We start from the raw sequence: 19983 nt of genomic DNA, 5'->3' as shown, positions 1-19983 counted from the left end.
AACATAACAGATGAGAGTGGTATACCTTTCTGTCTCATGCATTGTGAAATTTAAGCAAACATGAATATTTTGGGCTGCCAAATTTTTCAGACTTCCTTTCCTATCTGCTTGCCTTGATTTCACCTGGTCTGGTAGCCATGAGGATCTACATGCTAGTCAGCTCTGTCAGTATATTTAGTGATACCATAAGCTACAGGTCAGGCCTAGGCAAGGAAAGCAGATAGGAAAAGAAGGTTTATTGAGTGACTCGAATGCAGCCTTGAAGTCAGACAGATCCACTGCCGTTGTGGTGTGATATAAACTGAAAGCCCAGATTCCAGGGACAGTTTTAAGTGTTACATGGGTTTTGCACAGCAACATATTAAGCATTTAGAGCTTATTAAAAATGGCGCGCATAATTTTTTGATTACTACAGCAGCACCACACATTTGATGCAAAGACATCAAGAGTGCAAAAAAACAGTTGCGCAAAATTTCAGTGATTTGTTGATAGTGTGTTCATTTAACCCACAAAATGGCTAGTAGGAGGAAAATTTTGTCCTTTTGTTCTTTCTGAGAGGCTAATGTAATGTAGGTAATGTAGCAATCTCCAAAACATTCTAAATCATCCTAAAAGAACAATTTCACCAATTTTTCAAAAATTCAACATAATTAGATTGCTAAGATAAGAAGATGAAAGAAACTTGACTCAGAATGAATCACAACTTTCAAAATTGAAAGTCAAAATTGTTTGCAGATCAGAACCAGACATCCTAAGTGTGTAATTTTCCTAAGACTTACCTTACTGAGCTCTGAGCATGATGCCTGATGCCTGAGACGTTGTTTTATGATAGTTTTGAGATAAGGTTTTGCCTGAAACTCATTTTTGCCATTGTTTTAAGTGAGGTCACAATGTTTTGACATGACAGATACAAACTGTTTTTTGCATGCTTTCTTGTGTGTAGTGTGTTTAGGACAAAGTCAAATTTGAAGCTTGTTGTAAAGTCTGTTGGTCAATTAAATGGAAATTTTATGAACTATGAACTGATCATCACAATGTCTTCTCTCACACTCTTTTTTTCTTCTTTCTTTCTCTCTCCTTTAGAATCCATCATGAATCCTATGTCCCATCTCTATTACAAAAAATCCAGTTACTCTCCATATCGGGACCGGATCCCTCTGCACATCGTCCGGGCGGAGGTGGAGCTCTCTCAGGAGGAACGGTCATTCCTGTCGGCTGTAGAGAAGGGAGACTATGCCGGGGTCAAGCATGCGCTACAGGAAGCAGAGGTATATTACAACATAGATGTAAACTGTGTGGATCCACTGGGCCGCAGTGCCCTGCTTATTGCCATAGAAAATGAGAACCTGGAGGTGATGGAGCTGCTGTTGGACCACGGAGTGAACACTGGAGACGCTCTGCTCTATGCCATTCGCAAAGAAGTGGTGGGAGCGGTGGAGTTGCTGTTATCTCACAGAAGACCAAGCGGAGAAAAACAGGTGTGTATATATGTGAATGTTAAAAGAAGTAGGAGAGAGAGAAATGAGGTGGAGGTGGTTTGTCAAATTTCACCCTTTTGTCCTTACATAATACGACAAATCTCTAGTTGATTGGATTGCACTGGATTATGTTATCTTGCAATCTTTCCCTTTCATCCAGTGGCCAGATTAACCAAGAATTGTTCTCACTGCAACATTCCTTACTTTTCTGAATTGAAATTGAATTGAAAAGTATGTGCTACATTTCAAAATCGCCTATTTATATTTTGACATGTGACTTCCTGCTGTTAAAAGATTATTATACATTTAGACTCCTTAGCTTAATGACTAGGGGGCATCCTGAAATGAACACAATTTGCTGGAGGCACTTTTTCATATAGATTTTGCTGGTGTCTTCTTTTTCATATATATTTCATTAAGGGTTTTACAGGCGCTAATCTAAACATCAAAAGTGGGTAGAAGTACGAAACAAAAAGAAAAGTAGGTTTTCCTCTCGGGCCCTGTTCAGACTTAGAATTAACACATGTCCTGGTTGATCCAAACATAAGTCGGCTAGGGGTGCGCATTCTAAATGGACCAAATTAAACAAATGGACTTTGGCTATAATTGGTGTAGAGCTACAGTCTTGCCTTATAGGTCAAAGCACTGGTGATTCACTAAATAACTGTGATAAATTGGTAGGTTTTCATTTTGGATGACCAAGAGAAGCTTCCTCTTCAGATGAGCCTGCGAGCTAAAGTTACAGGTAACCGGTACAACACTGGGTGCTGATAAGGACTCATTGCCTTATTACCGGTGGACGAGGTGCCAACATGTTAGTTTGTCATAGTAGCAAAGTGTAATATAATGTACTTACTTGCATATATGAACAGTCTCGCCATATTTTACTGTATTCTTAAAACACAAAAATGTCATTTGACTGAGCTGTTTTCTCTGTCTTCTTGAGATGAAATGGGATGAATAACTGAATAGTGATTTCAGAATTCTAATACTGGCAGCTCAAATGCTTAATCAAACACTCAAGTGCCTATGTACATCCTTACTAAGCACAGTTGTGAACGGGACCCAATGTGTCTTGGAGATGCACTATGGCCCTGTTGACAGTTAACAACAGTTATTTACATCTATCTTGAGGAATTTGGTCATACGTGGACAATGAGATGTATAACTGCTCACGTCTGGGATTTCCCTGTGTTTCGAAAGCATCTCCAGTAATCATGTGATTAGAGATCATGACTGGTTATAGGGTATTGTACATATTTACTATGTAAGTCTCCTGTTGCATTTGTTGTTAGACAAAAGTCCTATGAATCATTGTTTGTGTGAATGTATGGGCTAATACAAACCTTTAGACCACAAAGATTGTTAATGCAACTTGTAAACAAGTAGGAGAGGAGATGAAAAAATAAGCAACTCAGCTGCTTTCATCTCTTATTAAAGTGGTCATTCGGCACTGCCAAGAACACATTGAGGCGCTTAAGTGTTTACACTAAGGTGGTTTGGTGATTAGTTCACAATCCAAGACACATTGTACCTCATTCATACCTGTACTGAGTGTAGGACACTTATGATTATACCACCTGCATGTTAATGCCACATGTTAACGAGGATTGTGATCCAGTCATTCAAATCACCTTTGGAGGGGTCAAGAACACATATGACCACAAAACGTGAGTATGAATATCCTAATGCAGCCCTGGCAACAATGAAGCATCTGTGTAGTTTCTTTCTTCGTCTCCACCGCTTCAAGATGTGTTTGCAATCAATGTGATCCAACAGTGTTTAACAGCCTATACATTTGCACTAACAAGGACTCACAGTACATGTGTCTCACAGCAAATGTATTGAGAGTAATAATGAGATGTAGTAAATGTGCACAGTACTGTTCCTGCAGTTGCAAAATCTGTGTGGTGCCTGGAGACACATCGAAGACACATAGATATTGCCAGGTGTAAACATCTATACGTAGTGCTGCGTACCTATGATTGGATTGCCAAGTGTGAACACATAAGATCCATATTTAAAGGAACAGGTATATTTTTTTACCTTTCACAAAAGTCCCACACTCACACATGTGAAATGTGTTTTTTGTCAAAAAAACTCAAAGTCTGGAGCAGTCTAGTATACATCTCACAACAAACAAAAAACCCAAGTTCAAGTGGGTTCATCTCATTTAGGTTAGATCATTGTGTTAACAGCTGCTATGTTTTGATGAGCCCACACATTATCTTAAATTACTCTTTTTATTTATGAGAGAATAGATGTACGGGCAGACTAATCTAGGTAATAAACTAGGTGTTTAAGAGTTTGAAGGTCCTTTAAGACACTTAAAGTGCTTTGAAGAACCCAGATGTTCTTTGAAGTACCTTATAAGTATTTGTCTGATTCCATGTTTCCTTTCAAGGGGTGCGATCTGATGTTGAGGATTATCTAATATCAGAGAGTGACTGAAGTTGTACTTTCTTTTATGTATTCTGAAAACATTAGTGTGCCATTACCAATAATTATATTGACTATATTCATCCCTTTTTATGAACCTTGTCCTGTCTGTTCTTTGTTCATTATCCCATGCCAACCTATTAGATGGCCAAATCTATAAGTTATGAATTGAGGCAAAAAACATTATTGAAGCATGAGAACAACATAATCCCAGGAATTGTGTGATTAATTTATTATTTTAAGTTAGCATTTTGTCATTTGGTTACATTACATTATATTACCAAGATTAATATTTTCTTTCTCTCCAAAGGCAGGGTGCAGTTGTACCTGTTAGGGGTAGGCCAATGGAATTTTGGAATTTTATTAGTCAAGGTAAAGCAGCAGGCAAGAAAGACAGAAATGTTTTCTCTTTACCCAAAGCTCACACTTTACAAACTAAACAAATACATTGATATGAAACAATGCATGCACAGGATTCAAAATACAGTGTACATGTACTTTGCAGGCTTCATAAAATAATGACACAAAATCAAATCGGACAATTTCATGTTAGGTAAATTCAGACTTCCGTAGTACCTGTCTGCAGATTGAGAATAGAAATTGTTTTTCAGTGGTCATGATAGTGGATAAATGAGTGTTTGTTTGGTTTGTGTGAGAAGAAAAGGGTTTAGATGCTTCAGTTTGTGCAATCTCTCTAAACAGATTTAGTCGTGTAAAAATACTATGAGGCCTAAACTGGAGCGTTCATGTAAGCTCTCACAGCCTTGTATACTTTTCATTACTATCACTATAGCAACTGTTGCAGCCACATGGGAGTTCTGAGGGGAGGACGGTTGTACTAATGGACTGCTAATAAATCTCAAAATAAAATGCGCTTGCAAACCTTGCCTGCCTAACTGCTTACTGTTCATAGATCCATGTTACAAAGCATGTTTCTAGAATGCCTCACTGCTGGTGAGTATTTGGTCCTGTTGTGTACAAAAGTAAATTGGTTTGTTTATATTAAATTTAAAAAATGCAACTGTCCATTAGGCAAACTGTTTGATATGAGCTGAAAGTACAGATTTTCAGCTTTAATTTGAGGGTAGTTACATCTAAATCGGGTAAAGGGTGAAGGAATTACAACCATTTTCACCTATTTTCTTTTCCTGGTGAAGAAGAAAACCTCACAACAGTTGGCCAGATCAAGAACACCCTCCAGGAGGTAGGCGTATTTGTGTCAGAGTCAACAATCGAGAGAAGACTTCACCAGAGTAAATACAGGGGCTTTGTCTCAAAATGTAAACCATTGGTAAGCCTCAAAAACAGGAAGATCAGATTAGAGTTTGTCAAAAAACATCTAAAAAGGCCTTTAAAGTTCTGGAACAATTCCCACACAAGTCACCCGATTTGGATATAGTGACTGAGGCAAGACGGAGATCAGATTGTTTTTTTTTTTCTTCAGATATTTAGCCTAAAACATTCTTAATTTTCATTTTATATATATAGTCTTGGTCAAACTGCATTGTAACTGAAAGCAGCGGTGAGGTTATTCTCTGCTCCTTTCTTTTTTAAAATGTATTCAGATTCACCATCTAAAGTCAAATGAACATAAACTAAACTGCATCAGTTTTTATTATTAAATGAAAAAATAGTAATAACAACTTTACAATCTGCTCTCAGGGATGTGTGAACCTGTGTGAGCAAATGAACATCAACAAACGAATAATGCTCAGTTAAGTATTAGCCATCCTGAAAAAGATCAATTAGATTCTCAAGCAATAGATTTCATATAAACATGTACAACACTGGTTTTTAACCTGGAGGCTGCGGCCTCCCAGTGCGCCATGGTGGTACTGCAGTTTTCTGTTTTAAATACACAAATTCAGTACAAACATTTAACCAAACATAATTTTACATCAGACAAATATTGTTGATTATTTGCAAAAATAAAACATATAAAGCTCATTGACTGTTCTGGCAAAATAGCTCCAATAGTTTATGGTCTTGAGACACTGCTGTACGTATTTTATATCTTTAAATATCAAAATATATGAATTATACATATTTTATAGCATGTACAAATCACTTCAATAAGTCTACCACCATATACAGTCCTAAATCTCATAATCTAAAACTGACATGGTGAACTGCCAACCTCTACTTGAACCTCTAAATTGCTTGTAAAACTCCCATATGTTCATACTTCTTATTTTGCGTATGATGCAAAGCCCTTTGATCTCCTCCAGACTTTCAACATTTAGACACTGGCTTATCTCATAGATATTTCCTCTTTTTATGATCAGTGTGATCATGTTTTAATCCTAATGTACATTTAGTCTTTGATTATAAGAGGATGGCTTTTTGGGATGTGCATTCTGAATTTAAATTTTTGATTATCTGTTGATTTAATGACTGGGTATTTGTTTAACTGCACATAAGGGGGGGGTCAATGTATCATAAAAAAAAATACAATAAAATAAAATTCCTCATTGAAATCAAATATTTCCCCAGTCAATGGTGCATATGTTTGTGTTTGACAAAAGTAATAGAGGCACAGAAATAATTAATTCCAATACTGCATGTACAGCAATAGTTTTATTGATTGCTGATGCCCTTAGCTTGAACTAAAAGTAACATTTTTGCCTTCATTGTCTGCTACTGTTAAAGAGCATTTGATATTTCTTTATGTCAGTAAAGGGGATTTTGAGATGGGACACTTCAATATTTCAACCAAGTAAATAGGAAGTTAGAAAAAAGAGCAATATAAAAGCAACACACAATACAGTCAGTTCTCCAGTAACATGTGGGATCAAGTCAGAGAAGTCTGTCCTCCATCATCTTCCTCGTCTCTTGCTCTCTCAACTCTCCCGCTCTCTCTCACACTCCTTTCTCCCATCATTCTAGTCAGAAGTCACATCTGTTTTTTATCCTTCACTGCAGCATTGTTTTCAGGAGCGCTTTCTGTTTATACTTTGAGCAGATATATTCATAAAGAATATGATCTTCCTTTCAAATTCACTTTTTATTTACTATTTATTTATCAAATGCATATTAAAGAGCTGCCCTGGACATTGCAGTGTGATCTCACAGTTTTTCTCTCTCTTGTACAATGAATTTGTTGTGCAGTAAATTGCGGTAAAATCTCAGCCCTAGTCATAGAAATTGCTGGTCATGAACTGTCCAATTTAAGGGTGTGCCAGGTAGCTGTTTCAGATGCCAGTAAATACTGAAATTGCTACTTAGGAATTTATTTGCTGGACCATGGTAAGTCAGTGAGAAAATATAGAGGTCAACATTTCAGTGAAACACCAGTTTTACGTTTTAACCTCTTTTTTTCACAGTAGCTGTAAAGTTAATTTTTTCCACAACATTTGATTCTCACCCCTCCCGTTTCACCCATTATTACTCACTCGCAGCTCAACACAGAGAGCAGTGTCCTTGTTAATCTAACAGTTATAGGGAAATATAAAATATTTTATTTGATTGTTAATTAAATATATATTGCTAGTAGAGGGCCTGCAGAAAAAGACTATCAGAGCAAATGCAACATTAAAAAAATTGTATTGCTGCTGTAAAACACAAGTGCTGTAACGTGAGCTGTTATGTTGCCAGGGATATGAATGAAAGAGGTCATATGACTGTATCTCTGTATCTAGGCTACGTATGACAGCTGATGTTAGCTAGAACTTGAAACAGTCAAAAGATATTTAATACTTAATACTTAATTCTGCACTCAACAAACTAACATGTTAGCATATGAAGAGAAAAGACCTTATGTATGAGACAAGTCCTCCTTCCCCCTCACCACCTGATGTCTTCTGCTAGATTTAGTTAGCTCTACTGTTAGCTCTAATGTTTATAGTCTTAACTCTAGCATTAGCTCTCCTCTTAACTCTAATGCTAGCTCATTAACTCAAGTTTTCTTATCATCTGAATCTACCACTTTAATCCATAGTTCCTAAAATGCCTTGGCTAATTTTGAATAGTACAGTATGTTTTTTAGTTGTACTCTTGGGCATGCTGATAATTTGTTTTACCTGAGTATCAAAAGTTGTAAATTTGTACATCTCTCCGTTCTTACTCTTGCTCTTCCCTCTCCCTCAGGTACCCTCTTTAATGATGGATGCCCAGTTTTCAGAGTTCACGCCTGACATCACTCCCATCATGCTTGCTGCCCACACTAACAATTATGAGATCATTAAGCTGTTGGTCCAGCACAAAGTCACCATTCCCAGACCACACCAGATCCGCTGTGACTGTGTGGAGTGTGTGTCCAGCTCTGAGGTGGACAGCCTGCGTCACTCCCGTTCCCGCCTCAACATCTACAAAGCCTTGGCCAGTCCGTCACTCATTGCCCTCTCCAGTGAGGACCCCATCCTCACTGCTTTTAGACTGGGCTGGGAATTGAAGGAGCTCAGCAAAGTGGAGAATGAATTCCGTCAAGAGTATGAGGAGCTTTCACAACAGTGTAAACGCTTTGCCAAAGATCTTCTGGACCAGGCGCGAAGCTCCCGTGAACTGGAAACCATCCTCAACCACCGTGATGACCAGAGCGAGGAACTGGATCCGCGAGAGTGCCGAGACCTGGCCAAGCTTAAATTGGCCATGAAGTATCACCAGAAGGAGGTGAGGAGTTTGAGAACCTCAAGTTAAACTAGATAATAATTGCTCTATGTAAAGCATTCTGTCAATTCTTCATCTGAAGGTACTGAATATTACAGAGAATAATTAAAATTGAAGCAGACAGACTTTTGGTATATAATGTTTATGACCTTTTAGTTATCAGGAGTATAATCAATTCACAGTATTTATAATATAATATAAAGAACTTTGTTTTTTTTTTTTAATATAATCATTTTTACAAAATAGTGTATAAGGTATTACATTTTCCTTCTCAAATTGGGAATTAAATAAACCTCAGATGCAGTGCAGATTCCTCTAAGAAACCTGTCAAAAAAAAAAGCGCATGAGTGGAAGTCAGTCATGAATCTTCATGTTTAATTCTCTGATGTAACTACACATTAACATAATTAGGAAATCATTTTGTTCAAACTTGTCCCTAACACATTTCCATGAGTTAACACCACAGCTGGTACCACCTCTCAGCAGGCCATTCTGTCAGAATTTGCACAATAGTAAGTACACAGTCAAAAAATAAAGGTTCCTAAACGATTCTCAGCATGAATGTACAGTTCTAGTAAAAAACTCTAATTGGTGTGGAACTCATTCACATTATGTGGAGGTTGTTTTGAGCTTTAACCCATTATAATCCCAGCCATATTACACGTGAATGCTTATTTTTCATTTTTTCATTTTGTTTACAATTTACATTGAACACTGATTACTCGTAAGTATTTACAAGATGAATATAATACAAGTTTGATTCTTAAGGGCTTCACACTCTCACATGAAAGGAAGCATCTGGTTCCTTTATGGTATTGCTCCAAATAAGCTTTTTGGCATTTTATTTTTTTCCATAGTTTCACATTTATAGTTTATAAGTTATGTAATTTTTACCAGGTTTCCCCCAAATTTAGTGGTGGCCAATTCCCACCTGATAAGTCACCTCCATCGTACGAGGCTACCAAGCTGAGAGAGTGAAGGCTAGCACATGCTCGCTCTGAGACATGTCAAGCCAGCCATCACATATTTTCAATCTGCCAGTAACGTAACATGCTCGGAGTAGATGCCCACATTGGCTGGCTTTGTGCTGAGTGATGGGGGAGATGCCATGCTACCCACCCAGACTGATCCACACTTGTGCCTACAATTGAATGTCTCTATATATACACTTACATTTACAAGTACATCTACTCTAACTCAGTACGAGCAGATACAGTAACCTGAAAGGCTGAAAAAGATGGTGATGTGTGAGAGGTGAATGTTTTCAGCCCCTTGGTGTTACAGAAATAGGCTAGTTAATGATAGACTAGTCATGCACCTCCAATTAGCTTTAATTGTTTGTTGGTCTCATTAGGAATTGGCAAGAACACAGATAAAGATGGGTGCAAAACAAAATTAGATGCATACACACAGAGGGAAGTGAGAGAGTTGATGAACCAAGAAGTGATGTGCTCCTAGAAAATCAAATACTATAAAAATAACTCTGATCCTACAAAAAGTCACATATGTTTATTTCTTGGGATTTAATTTATAGTGTTAGGTCAAAAATAGAGAAAGGATTATTCATAGGGATGCACCAGTACCAATTCTTAACCTAGAAATCCTCATGTTTATGCCTTTTTAAAATTTACATTTTTTAACTAATTATATTCATTATTTAATTATTAATTATTTAGCTCTATGTCACAGACAAGACATAGTAAGCCTGAACAAATTGCATTTACTAATTGGATAACTTCACATTAGAATGAGTTTTAAATGCTTATTTAAATTTTATCTATTTAAATCCTTGCTGGTCATGCCGTTTGAAATACTGACATGACAGATTTTGCAATGAGCATGAAAGCGTGAAATAATACCACACCGCCGACATGTTGCTTGCTTCAATTAAGCTCCATCTACTGGCACACATACAAGCTTCGCTCACTAGTACGGGTGCCTGACAGAATTTGCTCCATGGACACTGGTTTCTTTATGTTACAGTATTGGTGCCAATACTGATACTGTATCGGTGTAGGTGCAACACTATTTGTTTATATACGGTGTTATGTATAGTGTAATGTTTTCACATATAAATGATCCATTTACCTTGTAGGTGCGGTGGCTTATGGAACTTCAGTACTCCTACTTACTGGATAGCTGGATAATCAAAGTGTTGAAAAGGATTCTATATAACACCAAAAAGTGTTCTTATACTGTTACAAGCTTTACATCATAACAATAGCAGAACCATTTTGGTACTATATAGAACCCCTTTCAAAAAGGTTCTATATAGAACCATATACAACACATTCTCCATCAATCTGAAGAACGATTTCACAATGCAAAGAACCCTTTAGTCATACAAAGGGTCCTTTGAGTGTTCATGGGTCTATATAGAACCATTTTCTTTACTAAAGAACCCTTGAAGCATCTTTTTTAAGAATGCAGACCAGTGTCATAGACAGAAATAACATTTCTGTGTTTCAGAAATGTGGGTATCATCAGTGCTTCTAGATCACTGAACAGCTGCATATATCCTAAAAAAAGAATTATTCAATGTCAGTCAATTATGTCACTATCTTATTCATTTACTGTTACAATTTGCAACAATTATTGTGACAGATACTGTATTTCAAGCAATGTGATGTTGCATTTTGCCATTCTTATCTTTCTGTTCTGAAACCCTGCTTAAATAACATCCCCCCCATATCTCTCTTAGTCACTCCTTCACTGTCTCATACAGATAGAGAGAAATCAGAGAGAAAGACTTTAAGAACAGAAAACCAGTGAAAGCTGACTGAGAACAAACAGTTGTTGAGTATTACAACACAAATCGATTTCTTGCTCCTGGGTAACTGAGCAGCAGTTGTGCCTTTTGTTTATGTGAGGGAATGAGGGACTGAGGGAGGGAGGGAAGTATGGTATCCGTTTCACTTTGAGTAGTTGGTGTATGAAAGAAGAATGTGAACAATTTATCCACCTTAGTTCAAAAGCCCAAAACTTGCTTTTTTTTCAAAGCAGATGGCCTTCACTTCTCATAGTGGTTATTAAAGATAGACCTTACTACCAAAAATATGACAGAGAAGGAAAATGGCATTCTTAGAAAAGGCATGTGATTAGTTCTCACTTTATAAAGTTATTTATGTGTAAGAGAAGGCTTTTGATGTTAAGGAGGAGTGTGCTTTGAAAAACATATTCTCATTTACAAGCATGGGAATACATTTTGCAATATTTCTGAGACACAGAAAGGTTAAGCTGCTTTTTAAAAAGAGTGTGAAAAACTAATCAAACCAGTACAACGTTTGTTTGCAAAAATTAAATGTTTGGAGGAAATAAAAAACAAACAGCTGGCAAAAATAAACGAATTACATAATGGCATAATGGGCCAACATCTCATTTGCTATTGTGGAGATTGCGTGGTTAGCTAACAGTTACAGGCATTAGGCAACAGCTTGGTTTTATAACCTGTCTGCCCCTTGTCTTTGAACAGTTTATTGTCTAGATAACAACCTAATGATTTGCTCCAATAATATTCATGTTTCATCTTGACCTACTAAACCCAGTGTGGAAAAACTCCACCACAGATAGCTTGTTGCTAACATAACATTGGACACTGCATATGGCTGCTAATGCTAAATTACCATTATTGTAGCTTTTGTAATTGGTTAAAGGACTACTTATTAAGCAAATTACAAGATAAAATACAAGGTCTACATGGAGGTGTGCTAGGCTATAGATCTGAAATATTGGTATGCTCCCAAGACAAGTATAGATTGATGTTATCATCTCAAAGTTGACGTTTGTCTTTATGACAAATGACGCCCAGTAGAATATGTGTTTATAAATGTTTATGTAGGTCTGTGTCCATTGTCATGAAAGGCTTATGTAGGTATTGTGTAGCTTTGAGTTTATATATAGCCTTTTTTTCCTTATCTAGTAAATTTAGAGGGCACTGTAACTGTTTCTGTCATACAAGCCACCAAATCCCAAGACAACCTGTCAGGCTGAAGAACCTCGACATGGTTCTACCTGGACTTCAAACTGCACATAATATATTATGTTTGAATCATAGTTAGGTGTGTTAAAACTTTTATTGTTAAACACATGAAACAACAATTCTAAAAAGGCTAGCCATTTCCCATTATCCTCCTCTGACTTTGTGTCCTTAGAGATGCTCTTTCCACCCATATTAAAATACAATGTGTGTGTTCATCATTCAAATGTAATAGCTTCCTGTGAGCACTGCCACTGCCCCACTTAACCTGTCACATGGAGTTAGGTGCTACATGCACAAGTAATTTCCTTATAAAATATTAATGTAATCTGTTATTTTGGGAAAAGCAGTAGGAGTGGTGGAGGCAGAGAAGAACCGATGCATTCAGAAGGGAGGTTGCAAAAAGAGAAGGAAGTCAAGGAAAGAAAAAAGGAGGTTGAGAGAATGAAGATGGAAGGCAAAAGGCAAAAGAGGAAACAAAAACATGGTAGACACTAGTATGATAAAGCACAAAGGAAATGAATTTTGACCACAATTGCATCATAGTTATCCACAGCAGCTCATGAACTACTCTGTGGGAGCTGTTTTCACTCTGTTGCCTGTTTGATTTTACAACAGCGTTTTCCTTCCTCGTCATTTATTCATCTTATTCATCCGGCTACGCAAGAATAGCAAGGCCCTTTAAATTAAACAATACTTCAGCTGAAATGGACAAAGATGCTTCATCAACAAACTATACACAAACAAAAGAGACGGTTTAGAGGGTGCACTTTGTCTACTGGATAAACAATAATGATCTACATAGAAACAAGTGTATAATATAACATAACCACTGTGTGAAGGCCTTTTCTAGAAGTGAATACTGTTTAGGTCAAAACAGCCCAAAAATAACAAATAGGGTCTTACTGAAAGAATTTAAAGCACAAACTAAGGACATAATACCTGAGGTGCCATTAAATGCATATTATTTAAGCTATTAGAGAAGGAGCAAGAGAGAGAGAAAATATCTCGTATAAAAATTTGAACATTTAGCTTGCTCTTGGGTTAGAGTAGAATAGCTTTAGTGTCACTGCACAAATACAACGAAATGAGGTATGTGACTACCCACTCCACTGCTATATACATAGTAAATAGCAGTGCTGTATATAAATAGTAAAAGTAAAAGATGAATAATAAAGATATAGTATAAATGTAAACGTGTTTAGATTCTTTATGCTAGGACACAGCAGCATATATAGTGCAATCAGAACATGAGGTGTATACACCTGTGTGAGTTGTAGGTAGAATATAGATAAAGAAAAGTGATAATAGATATAGAGGTAATAGAAGAAGAAATGAGGAGCCGCATAACAATCAGTAGTGCCATCAATAGCACTTCCAGTCCAACCTGATGCCAGGGACCATATTAAAGTGTGCTTTGCTGAATATGTGATAGGTGTGTGTGCAAATGTCTGTACAAAATATGCAGAACATGTGAGAGATGGTGGGTTCCAGGACCTGTATTAAAATGAATAGCTGTAAATACTCTAAATTTATTTATTTAGTTTAAAATGTCTTATTATTTTCATTAAATAATACTACACTAGTGTTAGATACCGTGCCAATAGCAATGACGACAGCATGGTGAAAGCAAGATTCGGAATTCTGGAGATACAACAAAATATGATTAATATGGAAAATGGCACATTCAATGTTGCGACAGGCAAATGAGGTAAAGCAGTGAAGTTCTAAGGGGGCTCAAAATTACTAGCAGTGTCCCTATCTGTACGTATCGTACAGTTGACTGACCTCAGACAGTCATTGTAACACATTTGCCTATTCTTAGAGTAAACCTGTTAACTCGAAGCTGAAGGCAGTAAGCTTTCAAGCTGAAGCAACTGCCCATTTGCCCATTGGCTTCTGTTATGAGTGTGTTTTTCTGCAGTACTCTGTAGTAAATGCAGCAGACAGATTAAGTTGAATTAAAATTATTTTTGTTATTATTATTATTTTGTTTAGAAAATTTCCTGTATCATGTCAGTTGATCTAACACTTTCTGTTTCACTTTCAGTAATCTAATAAATTTTCATTGAAAAATGCAAATACAATATAAGCATGATCAGATTTTGATTTGTGATTTGTAAAGCCAGTTATGTACCAGTTATGTTTTCATGGTACACAAGATGTGTACAAAATGAGCGGTAAAAAATATTCTTAATTACTTATCCTTTTGAATCTCACCTTTATTTGAAGTATAATGATTGAAAGAAAAAAATATTTCACAATTATTGGCTCCCCTTGAAATTATTAAGAGTGAAATCTCAGTGAAGTATATTCCTATTTATATTTTACGTTTTTCGCAATTAGGAACACTTAAATGGTCAGCCATGACTTCCTCTGTCACTAGGGAATACATATGAGCAGAAACACAGGCCAAATTCCCTCAGTCATCCATCACTATGAGAAAGATCAGAGAATACAGCGGTGATGTGCGACAAAAAGTTGTTGAGCTGCACAAATTAGGAAATGGCAACAAGAAAATAGCTTAACAGTTAAAAGGCCCATTTACACTATCAGAGCAATAATTAAAAAGCTTAAAACAACTGGAGATGTTAAGAATCTGCCCAGAAGAGGACATATGTCTGTAATAACCCCATGTACAGTGAGGAGGATGGTTCGAGTGGACAAAAATCTTCAAGGATCAAAGAATTGCAGACATTAGTTAGGTCTTGGGGTCACATCTCCTCCCAAACTACAATCAAACACCACCTATATAACCACAAGTTGTTTGGACCTGGTCTTTGATAATTTATTTGGATACATGGTATCATATACTTTATGAAGTACCAGCAGAAATTAAATCAAAACCTGACTGACTCAGCCAGGGAGTATAAACTAGGCCATATTTTGGATCTTCTAGCAGGACAATGATCCAAAGCACGCCTCAAAATCAACACAAAATGGTTCACTAATCACAGTTTTGCCATGGCCACCCCAGTCCCCTGCCCTTAACCCCATAGAAAACCTGTGGGATGAGCTGAAGAGGAGAGTCCACAGTGTGAGAGTCCATAGGCTCTAGAGAAGTTCTGTATGGAGGAATGGTCTCAGATCCTTGCCACGTGTTTTTCAGTTTCATTAAGCATTATAAGAGAAGACTCAGAGGTTTGCAAAGGGAGGCTGCACAAAATAATCAATAAAGGAGTACCAGCGATTGTGGCACACACAGATTTGAAAATAATGTTTATTTCCTGATAAGATTTAGGTCTTTTTTAATCATTGTACTTCAAAAAAGGTTAGATTTATGTTTATATTTTGAATGAAAGATCAAAAGGGTAAGCGATAACGAATGTTTTTTTCTGCCTATTTTGCTCAGGTTTACCAAGGGTGCCAATATTTGTGGATGACACTGTATGTATTTTATATATTCATGGTGGAAAGGTACATGAAGGATGTTGTAAAGCAAAATAGAAACTTTTTTTGTAGTTGCCATTATTTTACCATGATCAACGTTACATATAAAACCTCAGAAGACAGATGTAGGTTCAATTGTCGTTTTGGATAGTAAACAGCAAATAAAGATTCATAGCAGTCCATGGTTTGAGAAATTTGAGTTACTCAGTTACTTGGATCACTCAGATTGAAGTATGCATACATAATACACATCAAATAATGGGTGAATTTTAAAAAGGCTATAAAAAACTTTGAGTATAAAATTATGAGTCTTTTTTTTTAATTCTGTGTCAGCAAACATATATTGTTTAAGAAATAAGAGGAGGAAAAAGCAAAACAGTTGGTTAAAATGAATTAATTAAATGGCATGATGTCATTGGCTGCCATCTAGTCAGCTACATCTTGTTATGCTGTTTAAAAAGTGATTGCTGTTATTTACAGGATCTCTATAATTTTTTATGACAGAATCTTTTTAGGAGAGATGCAGTTGTTTGTTGTTCTAGAGCTACTGACAATAACTATGATAAATTCAGAAAGCATGACAATAATTTGTCACAGAAAACGCCAACATATCATTTTGTCCACCCCTATTTCTTAGTTTTGTAGGCCCAGTCAGACAGGAACCAGAAGATTGATTAGTCAAAGGATCACTTCTAGAGGCACATACAACCAGCAGTAGTTGTAATCTGTTGTTTGGAGTAGTTCCTGAGTGTTACAGGATTGCCTTGCTGCAGTGAGAGCAGCCAAGGGATCAGTAAGGACTAAGTGAATTAGCATTTAAATCACATCCAACCTGAACTGTGCAAAATGAGATTGAGCTAGCTGAGCTCTGGCATGAAGAAAGGAGTATGAGAAAGAAGGTCAAAGGAAAGTGGAATAGGGAGGGAAATGGTTAGATGAGAAGGGTTTGGGGCACCTGTTGCAACTGTGTCGAAGCCCTACAGCATCTGCACACACATTCGCCTTGGTCCTATGCCAGTATATGAAGAGACAGTACTGATTCTACTGGCCCTAAGGTACAGGAGTGCTTTCTAGATATGGTATTGGATTTACAATGTTGTAATTTTTCATCATATTCTGAATTTCCTGCAGCTTAGATGAGTAATTGAAATATATTTGGGTAAATCTGTCGTAAAGCCAAATCACATTGTCACAGGTTTCTCCTCTCACGCCATCCAAATGTGATTATCCTGTCAAATCCCTTGTTCCAAATTCATCTTGTAGGACAAATTCTACTGATTCATGTGTGAGAGATTATTTCATCACACAGCACATGGCAATGCTGGATGTACTGCACGTTTTCTGAGGCCCTAGCCTGCCAGAGGCCCACTGACATGATGTTAAATTCCTCACCACTGTCAGAGTAATGGGTATATGTAGAAGGAATATATGTAATTAACATTTATGTCAGGCTTACTTTTTAAGTCTTTTTTTTGTTATTCAGAGTTTTAGTTTTACATCCCATGTCCCCCTGTGGTGTTTTCCAATTTTACAAATGGGCTTTTAGGCAGTACTTATTTTCTGATCTGTCAACATGTCATAGCCACTTAAGATTTAACTATATTTAATGAAAAACTGTGGCTGTGTTTGTGACATGTTTAAAGTGCTGAGCAGGTCCAGTTGACTTTGAGTTTGGATCAAGATGGCAAGAGGAAAAGATTCAAGTGACTTTGAACAAGCGTTCATTATTGGGGCACTGATTGCAGGAGCTTCAGACTGCTCCGCTGGCTCGTGTTTCAGTAGACAGTGAAGCTGCATTTAGATCTATAGGAAACACATCAGGACAGCTGTTCCTCGAGTGACTGGGAATGTCAATGCAGGAAGTCCACAACTAAATAGAGAGGGATATTATGGTAGGTCTGCAGTGCCTAAACCCCTTATTACAAAGATAAATGCACATTTAAGAGTTCAGTGGTGCAAAACTATAGTTACTGGTCTACAGATGTGGGGGAAAAAAGTAATACAGGCAGATGAATCATCCTCCGCCATTTTCTCCACAAGCAGGCGAGTGCATGTACAGCACACACCAACAGCATGGTACACCTCTGAATGCTTGACCCCTACTATGAGGTGATCTGGTGGCTGTGTTATGGTTTGGGTCCACTTGTGGGGACAGACTCACTGCAAATCAATATGTAATTATACTGACTAAACACCTTTATCCCATGATAAAACATTTGTATTCGATCAATATAGTAGTCTCTTTCAGGATGACAATGCCCCATCCACAGGGCAATTGGACAGACCATCATTAAAACACCAGTTTAGAAGATATGCTTTGGAACAATCTTGTTCCCTTCCTTCAGTACAGTTCTAGAGACTTATACAGTCTATTATAAGGTGCATTGAAGCTGTTCTGACCCTACAAAACAATTTGTGCTGTGTATATATATATACATATTATATAAAATAGGGGTCCGGCTCCCTCTGCATTAAAAGCCAGGTTAGGTCAGGAGTCACAGCCCAAATGATAAGAAGAGCCATTTTGTCCTTTCAACAAAAATCAAACCAGCATGGGAGCAGTCGTTGCGAAACAGGGCTTTCGCGCTATGTTGCACACGTCCCGTCTCAAAGATACTTCACTGACACAGCGATCCCCCCGTCTCTACAATGAGACCAAAACGAAGTTATAAAATCACTAAAGAAAACGGGTAGAATAGCTGTAACATATGCTGTGTGGACATCCACTGCCACTGGATCTTATTTCACCGTAATTGCGCATTTTATCGCAGATGAGTAGCAGCAGCACTGAATGAGAGCCTTCCAGTTAGTTCACTTGCCACATCACTTCCATTTGTTTTATTAAAAAAGATATTGGAAAATTCATTATGGATCATTACAAATACTTTGCTTTAAAAGTACCAAGTCACTTTAAATAACAATAACACAGAGTCACTTAGTCACTTTAAAATGTTGATTGTCTCTACATTCTGTATATATCGTGTGTATATTTTGTGTATATTTAATATATTTCAGTTGGTTTTTCTTGTATTTTTATTTTTACTTATTTACTTTCTGTAGAGTGATTAGCTGAGCCTCACCACAAGCATTTCAATGCATAAATGTCCTGACATGTTGTGCAAGTGACAAACTTGAACTTGAAACTTGAGCTCACACAGTGAGAAAATATAAATGCTATATAGAAAAAAAGATGCATTGAGATGCATCGATAATCGTTTTATAATCGCAACGCAGCCCTCTGAATTGTAATCAAATCGAATCGTGAGGTGCCTAGAGATTCCCACCCCTAATATATAATATACACACACAGTATTATACACAATATAACCATAGTCAAGTTCACTGATCATTATTTCAGTAGCAACGGTAAACACGGTAAACAACAGAAGTTTGTTTCCGTTGCCCAAATTTTAGCAATTGTGCCATAGGGGACAGTCAGAGTCAGATTGAGAGTGGGAAATGGCAAAGACTTAAAACTAGGGAGGAAAAATTAGTTATAAAAAAAATGTAAAAATTCACAAAGGTTTTTACATAAACCACTGATACATTTGTTCTCATTTAACTATTTCCAAAATTGTTGACAAATTAGGTCATTTATTGTACATTTTGTGCATTTTGCAAATATACATTAGCGTCCTACACACTACAGTGAAGGAGCACAAACAAGTAAAATGCTGAAATATCCTCTCTCCCTCCTTCTTATTCTCTGTTACAGTTTGTGGCTCAGCCAAACTGTCAGCAGCTGTTGGCAACACTCTGGTACGATGGCTTTCCAGGATGGCGCCGTCGGCACTGGGCCGTCAAACTGGTCATGTGCATCATCATCGGCCTTCTCTTCCCTGTCTATTCAATTGTCTACCTGCTGGCTCCCAAAAGCTCATTGGGCCTCTTCATTAAGAAGCCCTTCATCAAATTCATTTGCCATACTGCCTCTTACCTCACCTTCCTCTTCCTCCTACTCCTCGCCTCCCAGCACATCGCACGCACCAACCTCCACATGCAAGGTCCACCGCCTACTGTAGTGGAGTGGATGATACTGCCCTGGGTGCTAGGTAAATGTGTGTGTGTGTGTGTGTGTGTGTGTGTGTGTGTTTG

General features: G+C 37.3%; 1 protein-coding gene across 1 annotated transcript in view; it reads left to right on the top strand.

The window, feature by feature from the left end:
- Window positions 1-1091: 1091 nt before the first annotated feature.
- The window catches only part of trpc5a (transient receptor potential cation channel, subfamily C, member 5a), a 36099-nt gene continuing 17207 nt past the window's right edge, over window positions 1092-19983 (top strand). The window contains exons 1-3 of the mRNA XM_036562475.1: window positions 1092-1478; window positions 8004-8525; window positions 19604-19940. Of these exons, the coding sequence (XP_036418368.1) occupies window positions 1092-1478; window positions 8004-8525; window positions 19604-19940 (1246 nt within the window). The remainder of the gene's footprint in view (window positions 1479-8003; window positions 8526-19603; window positions 19941-19983) is intronic.

This window comes from Colossoma macropomum, unplaced genomic scaffold (genome assembly GCF_904425465.1).
Source record: "Colossoma macropomum unplaced genomic scaffold, Colossoma_macropomum, whole genome shotgun sequence".
Classification (NCBI taxonomy): domain Eukaryota; kingdom Metazoa; phylum Chordata; class Actinopteri; order Characiformes; family Serrasalmidae; genus Colossoma; species Colossoma macropomum.
The sequence above is the reverse complement of the archived record's forward strand: the minus strand, read 5'-3'. Positions and strand labels throughout refer to the sequence as shown.